We start from the raw sequence: 21,104 nt of genomic DNA, 5'->3' as shown, positions 1-21,104 counted from the left end.
GAGTAAAGAGGACGATATAAATGCTAAGTTGACTCACGAGTTGGAGGAGCCAGCATTTGTACATTTGGCTGCTCATTTCTGCTTAGCAGAAACTTGATAAGCAATATTTGCTGCTTAAACAAGGCTCTAACGAAAATGGGTCAGATCAGGGCAAATTCAATCGATGTAAACAAAGGCATGACAGGTGTGTCAAGTTGACCTTTACGCCTTTTGGCTGAAAGGAGGGGGAAGAGGACGATATACATGTAAATGCTAATATGACTCACGAGTTGGAGTAGCCAGGCGATATTCTTGACTGTAGCGCAGCATCCGATGATCCCAGCGGCAATCATGAAGCTACCTGTTCCAATCAATACGTATTCCAAGTTGGAGTAGTCCGTTTTGGACAGCTCCAGGTAGTATTTCAGTTCAAATATACCCCATATGCCCACGGCTAGGAGTGACAGACCGACAAGCTGTAAGGGGAGAGAGAAATAAAGTATTTTGTTTTAGTTAATGACCTTGTTGCATCAGGGAAGACTACATTTGTTTTTGTTCCTTAAAAACATCAAAGAGCACTGACTACTCAGTGCTTTCTGAGTCATGCCATTCGTCATGAGGCACCTATGGTGGCATTTGAACCCACAACCTTCTGCATTGTAGAACAAATGTCTCAACTGCTACACTTTTATGTAGCTTACTGTGAAAACTTATTCAGGGCTTACATGTAAAGTCAAAGTAACCCTTTGGTTTTTGGAACCATTCAGTTGTTTTAGTGAAATATAAATGTAGATGGTTACAAAAAAACTATCCATGTGAAAAGATCATTTCAAAAGGTGGTCAATTTTCTGAGATATAACCGGATATCTGGAGCGAAATATCAAAAAAAGACTGTATAATATGTAACCAAGTAGGAAAAATAGTCCCTAATAGGAATACACAATGTGAGAAACCCTTTTAATGACAATAACGCTTCTTAGATTGGCAAATTTGGGGAAATCAAAACTGACATCTTTTTACATTTAACCACAATAAATCCAAATGAAATGCTTCTTAAAATGTTTTATACTATCGCAAGCTGCTATAGGCTTCAAACCCAAAGTTTTCATTGGCAATAATTTTAAGAGTGCTTACCAAACGTATCCTTTAAAGGAACACATTGCCTTGGATCGGTCGAGTTGGTCTTTGAAAAGCGTTTGTAACCGTTTTTTATAAAATGCATATGGGTAGAAAGATGTTGTAAAAGTAGAATACAATGATCCACACAAACGTGCCTCAAAATTGCGTGGTTTTCCTTTTACCTCGTCGACTAACACGTCGGCCATTTATGGGGGTCAAAATTTTGACTCCCATAAATGGCCGACCGTGTTAGTTCGCACAGTAGAAGGAAAACCACGCAAATTTGAGGCAAACTTGTGTGGATCATTGTATTCTACTTTTAAAACATCTTTCCAACCATATGCATTATATAAAAAACGGTTACAAACGCTTTCGTTTTGACCAACTCGTCCGATCCAAGGCAACGTGTTCCTTTAAGTTCATGAAGCTGTCTACAGAATGCAGCATGTTCTATAACTCATTGCATATTAATGACAGTGAGGCTATCATGAACGAGAGGACTGTTAACTTATCTTTAATAATGTAAAAGTATTCATGATATCCACAATAATGATTGTAACACCTTCAAACATGTGCCCTGTATGTCAGCTTTTAAAGGGTATGGGTATGACACAAACACAAAAGTCCACAGACTTACACATATATGTAAATTTACATAGTTTAAAGATAACAATGGTAGAAAGCTTCCTTTAAAACATTACTTTACGTGCTGTAGTTTTTGAGAATAGATTAAAACAATGTCACCAACAACAAAATTCATCTCAGGAGACGAACATTATTTTAGCATGAACAACATATTTATGCGACTCTCCTGAAAACAATGCTCTGTGATTTTCCCCCTTTTTTTGTTTTAACTTGGCGGCTAGATACAAAGCCGAAACTTCTACAGGTAATTTATATTACAAACATCTTCATTCACAGTGAGTAGGGATTCAAGTCATGGCCACAAACGTGACCTACAAAAGTTTCCAAAACCCCTCAATAGTTGTGTCTTCATGGCCCAAAAACTCTATCAACAAAAGGTACCAATACCCTTTAATGATTATGTGTCTAGTTTCCTGAGAGTTTTGAAACTCACCTACATATTAAATGACGCAGGCTTGTTAACACTCAACCAAGGCCCTTAATTCTATCCTGCATTAATTGGGCAAGGGTAGAGCTTACCGCCCCATTGCATTACTCTAATCAGCATTAATAGCAAGTTAACAGCACGAGAGACAATAGACGACACTCTCCTCCCTACAGGGTAGTCATGGCTCAGGGAGATTGCGAGGGAGTAATGAAGGATGTGGTATGTTGCCTTAAAGGCACTGGACACTATTGATAATTACTCAAAATAACTGTTATTTTTGTAAGCATTAAAACTTACTTGTAACAAGCAATGGAGAGCTGTTGATAGTCTAAAACATTGTGAGAAACGGCTCCCTCCGAAGTAACAGTGTTTTCGAGAAAGAAGTAATTTTCCACTAAAATATTTGTATTTGATTTCGAGACATCAGAATTTGATTTTCAGGTCTCGAAATCAAGCGTCTGAAAGCACACAAATTTGTGTGACAAGGGTGTCTTTTCTTTCATAGTTATCTCACAACTCAGACGATCAATCCAGCTCAAATTTTCACAGGTTTGTTATTTTATGCATATGTTGAGATACAGCAAGTGAGAAGACTGGTCTTTGACAATTACTGTACACAAAATTTGATGGTACGTGTATGCATCAGAGAGGGCCTCTGAATATTTGACACCCCTTTTGGACACCTTAAAGCCATTGGACCCTTTCGGTACAGAAAAAAAAAAAAGTTCACAGATTTACAAATAATTTACAGGGTTTACAGAAGGTAATGGTGAAAGACTTCTCTTGAAATATTAGTCCATGAAATGCTTTACTTTTTGAGAAAACGGTAAAACAATATAAATTCTCGTTAACGAGAATTACGGATTTGTTATAAACACATGTCATGACACGGCGAAACGCGCGAAAACAGGAGTGGGTTTTCCCGTTATTTTCTCCCGACTCCGATGTCCGATTGAGCCTAAATTTCCACAGGATTGTTATTTTATATATAAGTTGTGATACACGAAGTGTGGGACTTGGACAATACTGTTTACCGAAAGTGTATAATGGCTTTAATCTTTCTCTTATTAATAATAATAATAGTGGCCATATATAATGTCTGTCTGAAACACACTCCTGGCGCAGGAGAGAGAGATCTGCCCTTGGAATTATACAGAGGCAATGAAGGCCATGGTCTCTGTTGCCCCTGGTATTGGCCTTTGTGTCCCTTCAAAAAATTCTCAGAATAGACTTTAAATTTTTCAAACAGTATTGCCCTTTTCGAAATTAAGAAAACGGTTGGACAGCGGCACCTCCTATGATTTTAGATAATACATTTTGTATATTTACATGTTACTCAATATGCTTCACATCTGTAAATGAATATTAATGTTAAGTACCCCCCTTTAAGGAGCGTGTCAAGACTCCTTGCAGATATTCATGAGAGCAGAAAGGATGAAAATAATCTAGCAAGGGGAGGAAGATGCTGCAGGTTGACTTATTAAGGACATCTAAGGATTCCTCCAGGGCAAAAAAACTCTCACTCACTGAACATGCAGAGAGTTTTTTTTTTTCTTTTTTTTTTTTAGTGGCATTACCCATTGGTACCAATTGAGAATTCATGAGAGAAAACCTGGAAAATGAAGAGTGCTGAGGGCAGGTTTGTTTTAAAGGCACTGGACACTTTTTGGTAATTACTCAAAATAATTGTTAGCATAAAATCTTACTTGGTACCGAGCAATGAAGAGCTGTTGATGGTATAAAACATTGATAGTATAAAACAAGATGTAATTTTTCACTCAAATATTAAAAGACTTCAGGACTGAAGCCTTTTTCGGGCATTTGAGTAACATGGGTGTTTTTTCTTTCATTATTCTCTGGCTACTGCGGAGACCAATTGAGTAAAACAAAATTCACAGGTTTGTTATTTTATGCATGTTGGGATACATCAAGTGAGAATACTGATCTCTGACAATTACCAAAAAATGTGTCCAGGGAGGGATTTCAAGAAGAGTTTAAATATTAGTTTTATCTCCAGTTAGAAGGAGTTACTCATCCTAACTTAGGACTACCCTGTAGAGTGTCATGGCCGAGTGGTTAAGAGCATCGAATTCAAGTTCTGGTGCGTTTTCACCGCAGTGTGGGTTTGAATCCCGGTCGTGACACTTGTGTCCTTGAGCAAGATACTTTACTATAATTGCTTCTCTTCACCCAGGGGAATAAATGGGTACCTGCGAGGGTAGAGGTTGATATTGTGAATGAAAAAGCCTTTGGAGCGATATAAACTGTTGCCCAGGTTGTATGCTCCCAAGGGAGCTGAGAAACATTAAAAAGGGATGTTATTGGCCCTATGACCAGGGCACTAATGTAAAGCGCTTAGAGAATTAAGTGTTAGTTATAAGGCGCTATATAAATTGAAAGTTATTATTATTATAGCCTGAAGTTTGTTTTATCTGCTAGGACTACATGTAGTCCTAAGCTAGGACTAACTCCTATCTCTTTGTGAAATCGCGCTTAAAGGGAAGGCACAAGTGCATGTTACTCAAAACAAATAATAACTTTAAAACTGACTTGGTAACCAGCATGGGAGAGCTGTTGATAGTATAAAACATTGTGGGAAACGGCTCCCTCTGAAGTAACATAGATTTTGAGAAAGAGACAATTTCTCACTAAATTAAAAACGTCTTCAAGCCAGAAGTCTTTTATTTCTATGTGAAAGAACACAAATTCATCCAACAGAGGTGTTTTTCCTTTCATCATTTTCTCGCAACTTCGAAGACCAAGATTGTGCTCAAGTTTTCACAGGCTGGTTATTTTATGCGTACGATGGGATTCGCCGATACGCCAAGTGAGAACACTGGTCTTTGACAATTACCAACCGTGTACAGTGCCTTTAAATCGACCCCAGTGCCTTTAAAGAGCATCTCATATTCCTCCAGGGGTTAAGAAACAACAGAGAGTGAGACCTGTGGCTTGCTCATCTGTAGTCCTTGAGAAATCCTTGTGAATACCCATCAAGGAAACGAGGACTAGGATAAGCGCCGGTTCCTCTTGAGTGAAAGGTCATCGTAAGATTCGGCTGAATTAATGACGAGGGAAAATCAACAAAGTGAGACAAACTTACATTAGAAGCCAGCTTATTGGCATTCATTCTGTGTGGGCATTGGGAGAAAATGAGAACCATTAGAGAAGCTGTAATGCATAAAGCAAGGGAACTGCAGTAGGTTTCCTTTAGGCAAACCTCTGGTATTTGGAACCGTTTGGTTTTTTAAATCCTATAAATATGGGTTTTTAGGCTCTCTATTCTTTTTATATGTAGCAACTTGTATACGTTTTTATTATTATTAATACTATTTTGGAACCTCAAAGAATAAATGAAGACCATGTTTTTTAGTAAACTAATATCGTTTGCATGTGAACACTGAAAAGGCTAGTGGAGCACAGAATTTCAAAAAAAATTCACTTGTTAGTATATTGTACAGTAATGCCTGAATACAGTGTATGCGTACAATATAACAATACAGTCTTTTGAAAAAAACTGGGCTCGAATGTCAGGTAAGCAAATTATTTCATTTATAAACTCTTCTCTTTTATCATATGGCCAAGTAAACGCCTACACGCACAGTTACCTTTCAAGGTGTGCAGATAAAATTTGTTGTCGAATTGTATAATTGCCAATACCTTTTCACAAACCACTGAACTGAAGGGAAACCTTTGTGGAATACATCAGGTCATCCTTTCATGGATTTAATAAATAATAAAAAAATGTGTCTTTGTGTTGGTTCCTTTTCACCTACTTTAATATTTTGCTTAAAGGGAAGGTACTTGTTTGGTAATTACTCAAAACAAATTATTAATTTAAAACTGACTTGGTAACGAGCATTGGGGAGCTGTTGATAAACATTGTGAGAAACGGCTCCCACTGAAGTAGCATAGATTTTGAGAAAGAGACAATCAGACAATTTCTCACTAAAATAATATAAGTCTTCAAGCCAGAAGTCTTTTATTCCTATCTGAAAGCACACAAATTCGTCCAACATACATGTAGGTGTTTTTCCTTTCATCATTTTCTCACAACTCGCAACAAATTTTCACAGGCTTGTTATTTTATGCTTATGTGACGGGCAGAAAAACGTGTGTAAAACGTATTTTTTATGCTTCTTTGTTGACTTAATATATTCATTTATTCACACTATAAACCCCGGTTCAAGCGCCCCCAGCGGTGGCTTTATTTTCAAATTTATCAATTCGGGTCATTCTATACTTTGATGTCGGGAGAATAACAACTGTCAACTTCTTGTTCTTCTCCGACAGGTAATGATCTTTTCTCTTTATTTATTTCACATTTCCCCTTTATCATAAATTGCATTTACCTTCATACAATACCTTGCATTTATACTTGTTTTATACATTTTGCTTAGATTTATAGCCACTTTTTAATGTTGTTTTGGCAAGATTCAGAATTGAGATTCGGCAATCAGGAGTTCCGCCCTTTTTCAGAACTTAGTTTCATTAACCTTTCTTTATTTATTATACATGAGTTTGAGTTATTAGAAAGAGATAGTTGAGCTCTTGAGTAATATTTCTTTAGGTATATTTTGCACAGTTTGCAAGGTTTATTTAATTGAATATTTGGGCTTTTCCAAGATGGCGGACGCCATGAAGGTTTTGGCGGGAACCTGCCAGAGGAAATACTGTTTTGTATTATTTCTTTCTTTAATGATGCCATCCAACTACAATCGTTATTTGATGGCCTTAGTTAGTAATCGCTTAGACATTAATGTACATTTTCTAGCGATGTGTCTTTTTCTAATTGTTTAATTCCGGGGCTGAGAGAAACCCGCCCTGTTTGTGGATTTATAGTTGCCTTATTCCTTGAATAACTCGTAGGCATAAGCACTGTATATATTAACGTTTATTTTATTGCCATGTTATTGTTTCTCATTTAATATTATTGGATTCTATACTTTGATGTCGGGAGAATAACAACTGTCAACTTCTTGTTCTTCTCCGACAGATTATGAATAAAGCCCAGAGGCCAGAGAACTAAGATATGTTTCCACTTTAAAATCTTTCATTTAAACCGGTCACACTTATACTAGTTGGGATACACCAAGTAAGAAGACTGGTCTTTGACAATTACCATACATGTTCAGTGCATTTAAAGAATTATTTGGAATTATGAAATAGTGTACAAATTTCAGTGCAGACACACCCCCAGCAGACACACCCACGTTCGTATCTACAATGTAATGTCACCATCTCTGACAGGTGAACTAAAATCATAATTGCTTAATACCATAAATTTGTTACAAACAAAAAGCTCTAGGAATTGAGGCCCTAGGTCAAGTTTCATAAAGCTGATTAAGCAGCAAATACTGCTTTTAAACCATTTTCTGATTAGTGAAAAATGGGCATGAAACCCATCAGAGATGATGTTGAATGGTACGGAGTTCATGGTCTCCATTGCCCCTGGTCCTGGCCTTGGTGCCCTTCAAAATATTTTCCAATAGAAGTGCCCTTTGCAAAATGAGAAATAGCCAAGTTCAAAGATGGAATTCCAGGCCTGACCTACTGATGTTAATACCTCTGCCTGACAAACTACTTCCATGGTGCATCTATAGACAGTCTCCACCTTTTTCATAATCTTCAAATAGACTGCACTGCTTCAGCGACGACATAAATGTAGTCATCGCTGTGCAGTGCACACATTCATGATTTATTCACGCTTTTATGCACAGGATCGCTGTTCTCATGCCGACGGATTGACTACACGGATCAATGGCATCAAAGTCAACCACTCAAAAATATCATTTATTAAAGAACTCTCAATCATACAGACCGAACTACTGCATTTCTTCAAAGCCATAGTTTTGATAGCAAGAATCAAGAGATACAGTACAGTGCATACATAGAGGCTTGTACTGATGACGCAGGCCTGGATGAAACTTCATGGCAACAACGCACAAATGTACATGTAGGCAATAAATGAACCCCTGGGATAAATTTACAATTTCCTTATTGGGTGCCCTTTACAAAGAAGAAAATGCCTTGGTGCCCTTGCCCTTTCAACAATGAATCATACAGGCCTGCTGACATTTGTAAGGTTCATTAAAAAAACATTGCTTGAAATTTAGATCAAATAGATGCGAAGTTGCTTGCCATAATCATGGAGGTAGAACCATGGAGCTGTAACCTAAGGAACGAGTTCATGCCATGTGTTATTCAGTACCCAGTCACCCAGTACCCAGGTACTGTATTCAAATGTAAACGTGTATCGTTGACATTTGATTGTAATGAATGCATAGAACACAATACAATAATAATATGAGTAAAATAAAAAACATAAACACATCAACCAGGACAAATATAAAATCTTAAATGTGTATCACGATTGACATTCTTTGTCCTTTCACTTTATGTCAATATTTGTTTAGTTTTTTCCAAGCAAAGAGAAGGAATGCACAGTTGAATGATTTCAAATGATTAAACTGTGCATGGTATTTGGTTCAAGGAAAACCTGACAATTGAGTATGGCTGGACCTAGAAGTACAGTACTATTAATAGATTTTCAGGCTATTTATTAAAACAATTTCTGGTTTTTCCCAAAGGGCAAATAAAACAGATATCAGATTTAGGTAGGAAGAATATCATGCCTGTTGTTAAACCCCCAAAAAACTGTTGTCGTTGATGGAGGTTATTTGAAATTCTAGATTTCCAAACCACAGTCAGCGAATAATTAAAATTCTTAATTAACATCACTTTTCAATCCTAGTCGGAAATCCGTCGGTCCGTAATGCATTTTAATATAATGCATAAAAAACAGATCAAGCCAAGCAACATAATGGTTAAATATTTCCAAATTGCATACAACGCTATCCCCAAAAATGGCGTGCATTGCTTTGCGCAAGTGTCATTTTGAAGGATTGCGAATAAGTATGATGATGGACAAACACATGAATTTTGTAATCCTATATTCTATGTACATGTACTTACATGTAATGTAGCATGCATTTTCAATGTTACAAAAAGTGGTCTTTTGGCCAAATGTTGGTGAAAACACCTGAGACGAGTTAGAAATTCCTGCGAGTGGTCCAGCTGACATGTACAGTGTTGAAAAGCATCCCTGTTTAATATAAAGTATGGACTTTGTGGAAAAGTAGGAGACTAGTGAAATGACAAGCTGTAACTGGTGCCACCGGCTCGTCCAAGGGCACAAAGGCATCTTCTCCCTAGTAAAGGGCAACCTATGTACATGTATGAGGAAATTGTTAATTTCTACTGGGGCATTTCAAGGGCACCAAGGCAATGGCTACGGGGCATGGAGGCAATCGCCTTCATTGCCTCCGTGAAATTTCATCAGGCCTCTAGTCACTGAAAAAGTCAAGGCAACCACTCCATGTTCAAAAACATTGCTTCTTCGGGAAAACAAAACAACATTCAAATCAAAACCTGTCAAACACCTGTTAGAATTGAATCTGATCCCTTTTCGACAAAGAAAACCTTCTGATTACCATTGAGAATTCTGCCAGTCTCATTTCCTGTTGACAAGCAGTCTGAGTCTGCCTTCAGAGCACGACATCAGGAAACCCTACTGAGTGAACTGATTAATATTAATAACCCCAAAACAATACCATGACCTTGTCTGTAGGAAGCCAAGGGGAACCATTGCAAACTTGAACCTCAACACTGGCTATTAATAAAGAACGAGGCAATGTAGAGCTGACACTTTAGGGCTCGAGGTCTAACAGGCCTTGCTCTGAAGCTTTTTGTTAAGTAGCCAAGTCTAGGTTTAACTTAGTGATGCATTAATGGTAGCAATCACAACCAGTATAATATAGGCAAACAAAGTTACACTCAAACACTCAAAAATAAATTAACACTTTCAAAAACTGTTTTGTTCACAATGTGAATGGAATAAGTAATGAGCATTTTAGTGTGCAGCACAGTTTTTAGTAGCTCATACCGGGCAAGTTGAGAGGTGGTGTTTACTAGCCTGTAGCAGTTGTAACAGACCATGTCGCCATGACGGTCTACTGTACATGTATCCAATTCAAAGAGTGTCAATTACACTGCTTTATGACTGCAATAAACACCCCCAATAAAACAAGTTCATTCATTCATTCAAATTGATATTTATTTCCATACTTCATGAAAACATAGTACAAACAATGTTTTTGAGGAATAACCAATAAACAAAGCTATTTAATGAGGGTGAGAAAAATAAATACATAGAGTATGGAGGCATCATCTGGAAGCCGAGGCTTATGTAGGGATGCCTGCTGGGGACAGACAATAAACGGGGACAAGAACGAACGGACTGACAAAACGAACAAAGACAGACATGATGAAGACAACAATGATGAGAACACTAATTGCACAATAATAATAACAATAATAATAATAATCATAATAATAATAAAAATAATAATAATAATAATAATACCAATAATAACAATAAGAAATCGAGAAATAAAAAAGCGTTTGCTGACGACTTAGGCAAAAGTTAAATGAGAGTGAGAAGGCAAACTATGTCAAATACTGGGAGAGGAGAGCTCTTTTATAGGCGCGTTTAAATCGACCCACAGATGATTGTGATCTAATCGACTGGCTTAAACCATTCCAAAGATGCGGCCCAAAGAAACGAAGTGTTTTTAAGTGGAATGATGAGCGGGTGAATGGCACATAAAGGTGTGATTTGTTATGTGTTCTGGTAGAGTACCCATGAGTGTCACCGACAAAGGTAAAGAATGAACGAAAGGAGGTGGGTAAAAGGTTGTGGGTGAATTTGTACATGAAGATACCCGTATGAAGTTTATTAATGTCTGCAAGTGCTAGTGAGTGTAACTGTGCAAAAAGAGGTGCGGTGTGCTCCCGGGGATGCGATAAGGTGCATATCCTATCCCGATGGCCCTTTTTTGAGTGGTTAATAGTGAATGGAGTTTGTTTTTAGAAACTTGTGCCCAGATGATATTACAATAGTTAAGATATGGCAGAATGAGGATATTATAAAATAATACCAAAGATTTGGGAGGAAGAAAAGCACGAAGTCTAGACATAACACCAGTGTTGCGGGAAATGGTTTTAGTAATGGAAGAGATGTGTTCAGACCAGGAGAGTTGATCATCAATAATGACACCTAGAAAGTTAGTGGAGTGAACTTGAAGGATAGGATTATTGTCGATACGAAGAATAGGAATATCTTCTGAGAGATGAGAGGATTTACTGAAGAGCATGAACTTAGTTTTGTGTTCATTGAGGGAAAGTTTGTTGGCTTTAAACCAGGAAGAGACTTTAAGAAGTTCGGCATTCATAATATTTAAGGATTTAGCCGGATTGGAGTCAGAGCATAGTGTTAGCCAGAGGTGTGTCTGGGTGTCTTTTGGACACCCTGTTTTTAATTTGGACACCCTGTTTCATCTGTCATTTACATGTAAATTTATTGTAGGTGAACAATTTGGACACCCAGTTTTAAAATTTCCAGCAAATTTGGACACCCTTTTACCAAATCCTGGCTAAAACCTTGAGACAGAGAAAGCAATAGTTGTGTCATCTGCAAAGAGCGTAAAAGACAGAAGAGAAGAAGAAGAATGCAGATCATTAATATAGAGTAGAAAGAGGAGTGGGCCAAGAATAGAACCCTGTGGAACGCCATGATGAATTTCTTGCCAAGGAGAGTTGTGATTTTTAAAAGAAGTGAACTGTTGTCTATTGTCAAGATACGAAGAAAGCCATTTGAGAGCAACACCTCTTATGCCGTAGAAATCAAGTTTGTCAAGGAGAATGGAGTGATCAATGGTGTCAAATGCTTCCGAAAGATCAACAAAGACACCGACAGTGCTCAATTTATTATTTAAAGCAGTGGACACTTTATCAACAAATTGAATAAGCGCCATGTCTGTAGAGTGTTTAGCTCGAAACCCGTACTGAGAGTCAATATACATTTAAAATAAGCCTTCTTTACTTACAGATAAAAATGTCATCAACCCTGAAAGCTGAGAGCGTGGTATGCTATTTCCTCTACAATGTTTCCTCATTTCGTGTTACAAGTACATGTTGTTTGACTTGCTGTTTTTTAAGGATGCTGATGGAAATATCTACGCTGTGTTCAAAAAAAAGGTGTGGGGCTCTGTAAGCAGTTTACTTTTTAAAGGGTCTGTGTACTTTTTTGTAGGAAACAAAACAGAATGTCCACAGATTTACATTAAACTTACACGTGGTAGTTGGAAGAGAATGGTGGTTGAAAGCTTCCCTTAAAATATTACTCACTGAGGTGCTGTAGTTTTTTGAGAAATGAGTAAAAAAATGTCATGAAAATAATTTGTTGTCTCATACATTGAAGACGAAAATTATTTTAGCATGTAAAACGTACTTTCATGACATTGCTTTCATTTTTTTTCAAAACCTACAGCGCGCAATATTTTAAGGGAAGCCTTCTAATATCATTTTTTTAAACTGTGTAAGTTTTTACATAAATCTGTGGACATTGTGTTTTGTTTTACAAAAAGTACCTCAATCCTTTAAGTATTAGTCTGTTTTTGATATAAGTGTCAAAAATAACTCAATACTGGCATTAAGTAATGAATACTGAACAGGATGCATAATGTCCAGCGTAAATCGTTCCCTGACAGCGATGTTTGTGGCAGTCGGCACTAAATGATCAATCCAAGAGAGGAAACTGCCTTGTGATTAAGATTCTTGACTGATTGCTCTGTCAGAAGATCACCATAGCATGTGGAAGTGTGAAATAAAATGAGATGCAAACATCGAGTGTTTGTTAAGGGGAAGGTGTACGTTTGGTGATCACCAGGCCTGTATGCTTTGTTTTTGAAAGGGCAAGGGCACCAAGGCATTTTCTCCTTGGTAAAGGGCACCCTATGATGAAATTGCAAATTTGTACTAGGGCATTTCAAAGGCACCAAGGCAATGACCAGGGGACACGGAGGCAATCGCCTTCGTTGCCTCCGTGAAGTATCAGGCCTGGATCACTCTTAAAAGTTATGATAATAAACTCTTGGTTAGAAGCCTACAGCAGCTATCAGTATTATTTGAAAAGCCACCCATACAAGGAGGGACAGAAGGTCCTGGAAGTCATACTCATAATATCCCTTTTTTGTCCATTTGTAATACAAATGTAGCATACATGGTACAAGAATGGACAGAATGCCACCATTTTGTAATCTGTTTACTTTTCTTTCTTTTTTTTTTCTTCTTTTTTAGAAGTTTAGTCAAAATAATTGTATACCAATAATAAAATACTCATGCTAGCATCAAAATGTTCAGTCTTATTGTTCCCCTGACATGCCTGACAGCGATGTATTTGTGGCATTCCACACTCAGAACTCAATCCAAGAGAGGATACTGTCTTGTGATTAGGATTGTTGTCTTGACTGATTGCTCTGTCAGAAGATCATCGTAGCATGTGGAAGTGTGAAATAAAATAACATGGCAAATTGAGTGTTAATTAAGGGGAAGGTGTCTTAAAATTAATGGTAATAAACTCTTGGTTAGAAGCTTACATCAGCTTTCGATATTATGAAAAGCCACGATGGACAGAAGGTCCTGGAAGTCATACTCATAATATCCCTTTTTGTCCATTTGTAATACAAATGTACATGGTACAATAATGGACAGAATGCCACCACTCTAAAATCCATTTACATTTTTATTTTTATTTTTTATATTTTTTTATTTTTTAGAAGTATAGTCAAAATAATTGTATACCAATAATAAAATACTCATGCTAGCATCAAAATGTTCAGTCTTATCGTTCCCCTGACATGCCTGACAGCGATGTACATGTATTTGTGGCATTCGGCACTCAACACTTAAACCAAGAGAGGATACTGTCTTGTGATTAGGATTCTTGTCTTGACTGATTGCTCTGTTAGAAGATCACCGTAGCATGTGGAAGTGTGAAATAAAATGACATGTCAAACATCAAGTGTTTAACAAAGGGAAGGTGTACATTTAGTGACCACTCTTAAAATTAATGGTAATAAACTCTTTTTAAAAGCTTTCATCAGCTCTGGAAAATGCATTTTGAGAATCATTGCACTTCAAAGAAAAGAAGAAAAAAAAAATCCTTTTTTATCCTCCAAAATTGAATCTTTGAAGTGTTACTGTCAGTAACGCTCCTCAGACTGTGTATTCCTAATATTTTGTGTGGATATTATTCGTATATGGATTTTTGGCAAATCTCAAAAACGTGGCCACCTTATTTTAATGAAATTTTCACAGATTTTGTACAGGTACATTCAGTTCCAAAACACAAAGGTACATGTGTGTAAACATTGAACATAATAGGGAAAATGATTTCTTTATTTGCCGAGACCTTTGTGCAGTTAGTAATGTAGAGAGAGTTGGCAGTTCTACATTTACCACCAAATTGTACAGAAAATCTCACCAACCTGGCTATAAAAAGGCAATGACAACCCCTTATTTATTGATTGAGTCTTGCATAAAATCATGGCAACTCTTCTTAAGTGAAAACTTAATCTAACGGAAGGGTGCACATTATGGGCAATTAAAATGCATCGAAAAGTTCCATAAATAATTTTATCTTCTCTGAAGACACACATCACTGCATCCATCAATGTCCTTAAAGATGCAATTAGACGAAGCTACTCAACAAATACAGTAAAAAGGTGGGTAGGGGTTCAACTCGCATTGCAGTGAGTTGGGTCCAATATTGAGTAGAAAGTGATTTAAATACATAGTGCACTGCAGCATTTAAAAAATCACCAATAAAGGTAGCCATTGTGATTTATTGAAGTGATTATAATTCTAATGCTTGGAATAACCAGTGGTCCAAAAATAAGTGAAATCTATTTTACTTTTCTTTTCAAAACTACGAGTGACTACACAGGTCTACAGAAATAAAACAAAATAAAAGTCCATATTAAGTTTTCATTTGGCACAAAGATGCATGCTGGAAGCCAGGGAAAGCCACAAAAAACTCCTGAGCTTTGTGAGCCTTGATGTAGACTGTCTGCTTTATTTGCGTCATTACTTTGTTCTTCAATGTATTCACCCATTTCACCCGACATCATGAACACAATATAAATCTTTGTTTAGCCATTTTCTGAGGCAATGTCGTTTTTCTAATAAGTACATTGTAGCTCGAATTTTAGGCAACGTGGAATCTACACGCCCACACTTTGACTCCAAAAATAGTGAGCGAGGCAAGGTCGCTGCGAATGATGTAAGTGCATGGGTCAATACATAGGGTACATAAGCTGGGTTACATGTAATGTTGTGTAGGTGGGTGCGTGGTTTTAAAGACAATTTAAAAAAAAAAAACATTAAAATTGCAAAACCAGTGATGCTAACACAAAGATGCATACGTGCAGTTTGGCATTACTAAGACCATACACTGGAGGCAGAAGAGATTGCAATGTCATTTGCATTACCTTTTCACGTGGACATTTTCTTTTTAATACCCTGTCTAAAGAATGTATTGCTCAATTCAAACCTTGTAGCCTAAGCAGATAACATTGGCGGGGGAGTGGGCAGGCTGGCTCATGGAGAAATTGGGTGAATGTGTAAATAAAGTAAATATTCATAATCCTTCCTCTCACAGCATCCACACATCGTTATTAAAGTAAAGAAGTGTGCTTATAAATAAAATGAATCACAAGTAGTTGCCGATGAAGCAGGGTGGGCTGAGGGGGGGCAGCTGGTTCATCAAATCATCATCCAAACCCTCTCACTCCCTACATTGCTTACATTACAAGACGTACATACATGAATTTATAATGAAGTGATGGATCCGATGAGAAAGTAAGCATTGACGTCACCAAAATATGACCAGATCTTGCGGCAAGAAAGAGGAGACGAGAAGGGCAGCTCTTTAAGATCATGCTGGGCAAAATGACTCATTCTTCCATGTTCTTTACTCAAGCTTCTGTATTTATTTGTGTCACATTCACCTGCCTCTGATGCAAGCCATATATCTTACAACACATCTTAAAGACATGTGTAGGTTCGGTTTTGGGCTAATTAGACCCACAATTTAGATTTAAAACTTTTACTATGCAAAGAGGGGCAGAAGGTACTGGAAGTGATACATAGTGTAATATCCCTTTTTGCTCTTTTGTTATCAATGTAGCATAGAGGAAGTGACAGACTGCCACCACTGTTAATCACTTTATACAGCTCAAATGAGGCATGATAAGAGTAAGTCTGAGCTTCCAAAATTCCAGCATACCATAGCAGATTTACCGGTCATGGCTTCCGGTCAAGGTTCTAAGAGTTCTCATATTTCCTCACAAAACAACAACAAATCTGCTTATTATGGGAATCTTTGTTGAATTTCCTTTGTCAAGTCTAGCCCTAATCACGTCGGGTTTCACTGGGGCAAGAATAAATGTATTTTCAAAGAAAAATTATTTCTGGAGAAGCTCCAAAGTTTCCAAAAATAGTACCGGGCTAGGGCACGGAAATGTTTTCAGAATAATCAATACTGAAGTGGTTAAAGCAGCCCTTGAAATTGTGCCCAACAGATTATGTTTGATCATGCATTTTGTGCATATTAGGCTTATTTCAATCACAGCAATCAAAATAAAGCAACCGTGATCAAAGTTGATTTTCAAATGCTTATTTCTCAACTATGACAGTACCAACAGATAAAACACACATTTTTGAGGACTGGCACTGGGTAGTCAGATACTGAATTTTTTAAATGTTGAATAGACGTAGATTGTAAAAATTTATTCACTTATAATTGTAATGTTGTTCTTTTAAAATTACCAAAAGCCAGGAGGTCATACATGTACTGTTTATAAAAAAGTGTAAAAAAATTCCCCCTCAATTCCCACCAAATGGCACAACCGTTTTCCTTTAATTTGCTCAATTTGCGGAAAACATCTAAAACATCATCAAGTAAAACGAAAAAGAATCTACCGCAAGAGGATTAATAAAAACTTTTTAATAAAAAACTTCCCTTCTCTGACGTACCCTTCCCTAAAGTATTGGATGTTATTACTGTGAAGCTGAATAACAAGGTAGGATTGGCTGCCAGGCAGAAGTAGGTCAGCCAACTTCCTTCAGGTCTGATGTTAGCAAGTAAAACGGAACCTCACTAAATGGAGACCACAAAAACATGTGATTTGTCTTCTATGCATAGTGTAACATGTACACGTAGCCAGGGGGATGTCTGGGTGTCTGTTGGACACCCTATTTTAAATGTAGACACCCTGTTTTATCTGTCATGTAAACGAAATTGGACACCAAGTTTTTGACACCCTTTTACCAAATCCTGGGGTGGGGGGGGGGGCATCCACAAGACCACAGGGCTTGTTGCTTAAAACATTAGGGACTTTTCGTTTTCGACGACGGATGGTTCTGCGACGGTTGTTCAGCTAAACGTTGTCGTTTTCAGCACAACGAAGATTCATCCCAAGTACTGTCGTAGTAATTGAGGGCAACCGTCCTCAAAGCCGACGCATGCGCAGATGACGCAAAATGTCATCTTTACCGTCGCAGAACCATCCATCGTCGAAAATGAAAAGTCCCTATTACCGGATCGGACCGGACCTTTTTTCACGTCACCAATTTAACAACCTACAGTGCTTGTACTAAAAAGCAAGCACTAATTTAAAGTCATAGGACACTTTCCGAACAGAAAAAAAAACCCAAAAAGTTCACAGATTTACAAATAACTTACAGGGTTTACAGTTGGTGAAAGACTTCTCTTGAAATATTATTCCATGAAATGCTTTACTTCTTGAGAAAACATAAAAAATTATCAATTCTCGATATCGAGAATTACGGATTTATTTTAAACGTCATGACACGGCGAAACGTGCGGAAACAAGGGTGGGTTTTCCCGTTATTTTGTCCCGAATCCGATGACCGATTGAGCCTTAACTTTCACAGGTTTGTTATTTTGTGCAAGTTGTGATACACGAAGTGTGGGCCTTTGGGCAACACTGTTTATCAAAAGTGTCCAATGGCTTAAAGACGTTTGGTGTAAGAGAAGATTTGCATGTATCTGATAAATTATTTGTTAATAAGTTCAAGACTAAAGATGTAGAGTTGATGTTGCTTCAGAACAATTAGACCTATTATGCACTTTGTTAAATTGTTGACATTTAATTCTGCCTGATTTTAATTTAATACTTAAGTCAAATGAGACATTGGAGGCCTATGATCGATTAAAAAAATTTCTGTCATTTTCAAATTATTTTCAGATACAATTCGGTATAATTTGTAAAATAATTTTTGTTTTCATAATTATCATATTTTACTAAACAAAGTATGTGTATTTCACAGCTCTAGACTGTATTTTCTGTACAAAATGTAATTTATATTTGAAAACATTGCAAAATATATTATGAAAAAACTATTGAAGGTCTGAATTTAGAAATCAATTGTATCTGAAATAAATTAACTCAAGTTTTAATTTGGAAACATTTGAGAAAACATCTGCCACTATAAGGTCGAAACGTCAGTCCATTAACCATTTTTTGGTTTATTTGAATTTTTAATGATTTTTTTCCCATGCAGTCACTCTCACCACGGTGGAAGATCTCACTGACATTGACATGGTGTGAAATCTAAAAGCTAATTGCATTTCACTCCCACTGGCTAGCTGATGACAAAAAGGTAATTAGTGTTGCCAGAACAACAGAAAGGTTTCTGTTCTAATTGTTTGACAAAATTTAGTAATATTGTTGACATAGACAGAATGCAAGAGTGTGTGCGTGGGTGGGTGGGGGGATTTGCTGAGAGCCTGTCGTTATTGAGAGTCTGTTTTTGACCTCTCGGTCTCATAGACAATAGTGCTCTTTGAGAAAGCTGATGACCCAAACACTATCACTTGAAAGGAAGGAAGTGCAAAGTACATCAATAGAGTAGACAATATTATTATCAGCATTTCAATCAGCAATTGTCATGCCAAATCCTTTGCTTTTAAAACATAAATGCAAAGTGTACCTCAGATTTGGTTCTTGTTCTTGGGATATACATGTAAGGAGGAACTTTTGATTGAATACAAGGGCTTACCTACACTACACTATGCATGGTCTATGATTTATAATTAGACTTTTAAATATTTGGTAAACTATACTTTTTCAGATTGTTCCATAGGGCAAAACAAAAAAGTTTTAAATCAGACTACAGCCACTTAGCCAAGAATATCATGCCACTAAACTAATGCTCTATAATAAATGATGTTCTAAACTTCTATATTATTATTAATGTAAGTTCTACCTGTCAGGAACTTTGACAAGTTTTTGCTTTGTAAGTGAACTGTAAAAGTGGTCAGAGACTGCAATTTAATTTCCTTACATTTTTTTAATACAACATCAGACACAATGTCTGAGAACAAAGGACTATTATTTCAGGACTTTTTAACATTGGCAGCAAATACTGCATCAATTACATTTTACAAAACATCCTCTACACCTTATGTTAATATTCATATTATAATGAGCAATGTTTTTTTAGCTTATTTTTTTACTTGTACTGCAACTTACTTTATTTGTATGAAGCCCCCTGCTTAAAATTTCAGTCTATGTGACAAAAAGCTTTGAATAAACAGTCTATGTTTTCTTTCCCTAAAAACAACCCAGATCGAGAGTGAAACATAATTTGCAAACTGCAAAAAAGGTCACTTGACATGCACTAGCTACCCTTTGTCCAACACCTACACTTGGCAGACCATGCATACAAAATCATTGTAACTGTTGTATCCTGTGTAGTTGCGATAACGTAACCCTCCTCCCGACGACGGAGGAGGGTTACGTTGTCGCAACTAACATTAACTTTGTATTGCAACTATATTCTGTGATGTGCTACGCTGGTGTAGTCAACTTCAACATTCAACAATGTTTTCACACACAACAAAATGATAAACAGGAAGAAATATAGGTAACTCAACTACCAAGTTTTTGAGTAGCAAATATAATAGTAAATTTCCAAGATAACGAAGGAGGCAAAGGACTGAAAAAAATTACAAATTATTATGTATACTTAAGTTTTAATTAATGAGAATATTAAAGCAGCCAAATCCAAGTTACCTAGCCCCACTTTTGTGGCCAACTCTTCATCCATGTTTTTATTTCTTCCTCCATGTTTATACCTAGCAGTTTAGAACTGGAGATCCACAGGGGAGGGGGGGTCAAGGTGAAGACTTGCTTGCCTGCTACTACTCCTAAAGAATCTTAGAACGCCTAGCCCCACTTCTGTGGCCAACTCTTCATTGTTTATAATAATATAATACACTTCAGTTTAGAAGATTGAACCTCCACTTTTTAGTGCTTGCACGTCACCTACCCCCCCCCCCCCCCCCCCCCGTGTGTGCACGTCACCTACCCCCCCCCCCCCCCCCCCCCCCCCCCGTGGATCTCCAGTTCTTCCATGGCCATGGAAGAACTGGAGATCCACGGGGGGAGGGGGGCTAGGTGACGTGCAAGCACTAAAAAGTAGTACCGTCTGACTGTACTACTACTCCTAAACATTACTGGGGTTTAGAATAAACGTCTCATTCAAAAATATTATACTGTTCTAGAGTTGTAGTATTAATTGTGTGCCTGGCAGACCGCCATGCTAAACAAGTAGTCACAGCCACAAGAAACTCCAAAACGACTACGATACGGTACGTGTGTACACAGACAGCCGCGCACACACTAGTTTGTAAAAACTCACCAAAAAAATCAAGTTGAATATTGTCAAAAGTAGCTTGACAATAGCCATTGCTGCCGTGGTCTGCATCTGCTTCGCCATATCAGCTCTTGTGTTCAGTCTGTTCCGTGTGAAAATGTTCCCAAAGGTTGAATTTTTCGCTCAATATGTGGGACCCCGCCGCAACAGATAGCCCGGAAGCAACTTTCAGAGACGCTGTGCTGCTTGCAAACGTGGCGCGACACGGTACACAATTATGTGCACGACGTTAGCTATAAGACACAGGAACTCTCCCCTTTGCGTACGTTTGCTCGGCCGGTGGGGGCGG

The 21,104-nt window shown here is 37.4% G+C and overlaps 1 protein-coding gene across 1 annotated transcript in view; it reads right to left on the bottom strand.

The window, feature by feature from the left end:
* Positions 1-21,014, bottom strand: part of LOC139944879 (tetraspanin-7-like) — a 37,808-nt gene extending 16,794 nt beyond the window's left edge. The window contains exons 1-2 of the mRNA XM_071942029.1: positions 20,801-21,014; positions 267-455 (exon numbers count right to left, since the gene is read on the bottom strand). Coding sequence (XP_071798130.1) covers positions 267-455; positions 20,801-20,878 — 267 coding nt within the window. The 5' untranslated portion in view covers positions 20,879-21,014. The remainder of the gene's footprint in view (positions 1-266; positions 456-20,800) is intronic.
* Between the last annotated feature and the right edge of the window lie 90 nt (positions 21,015-21,104).

Source organism: Asterias amurensis, chromosome 12, assembly GCF_032118995.1.
Source record: "Asterias amurensis chromosome 12, ASM3211899v1".
NCBI classification, from domain to species: domain Eukaryota; kingdom Metazoa; phylum Echinodermata; class Asteroidea; order Forcipulatida; family Asteriidae; genus Asterias; species Asterias amurensis.
This window is presented reverse-complemented; position numbering and strand designations above follow the sequence as displayed.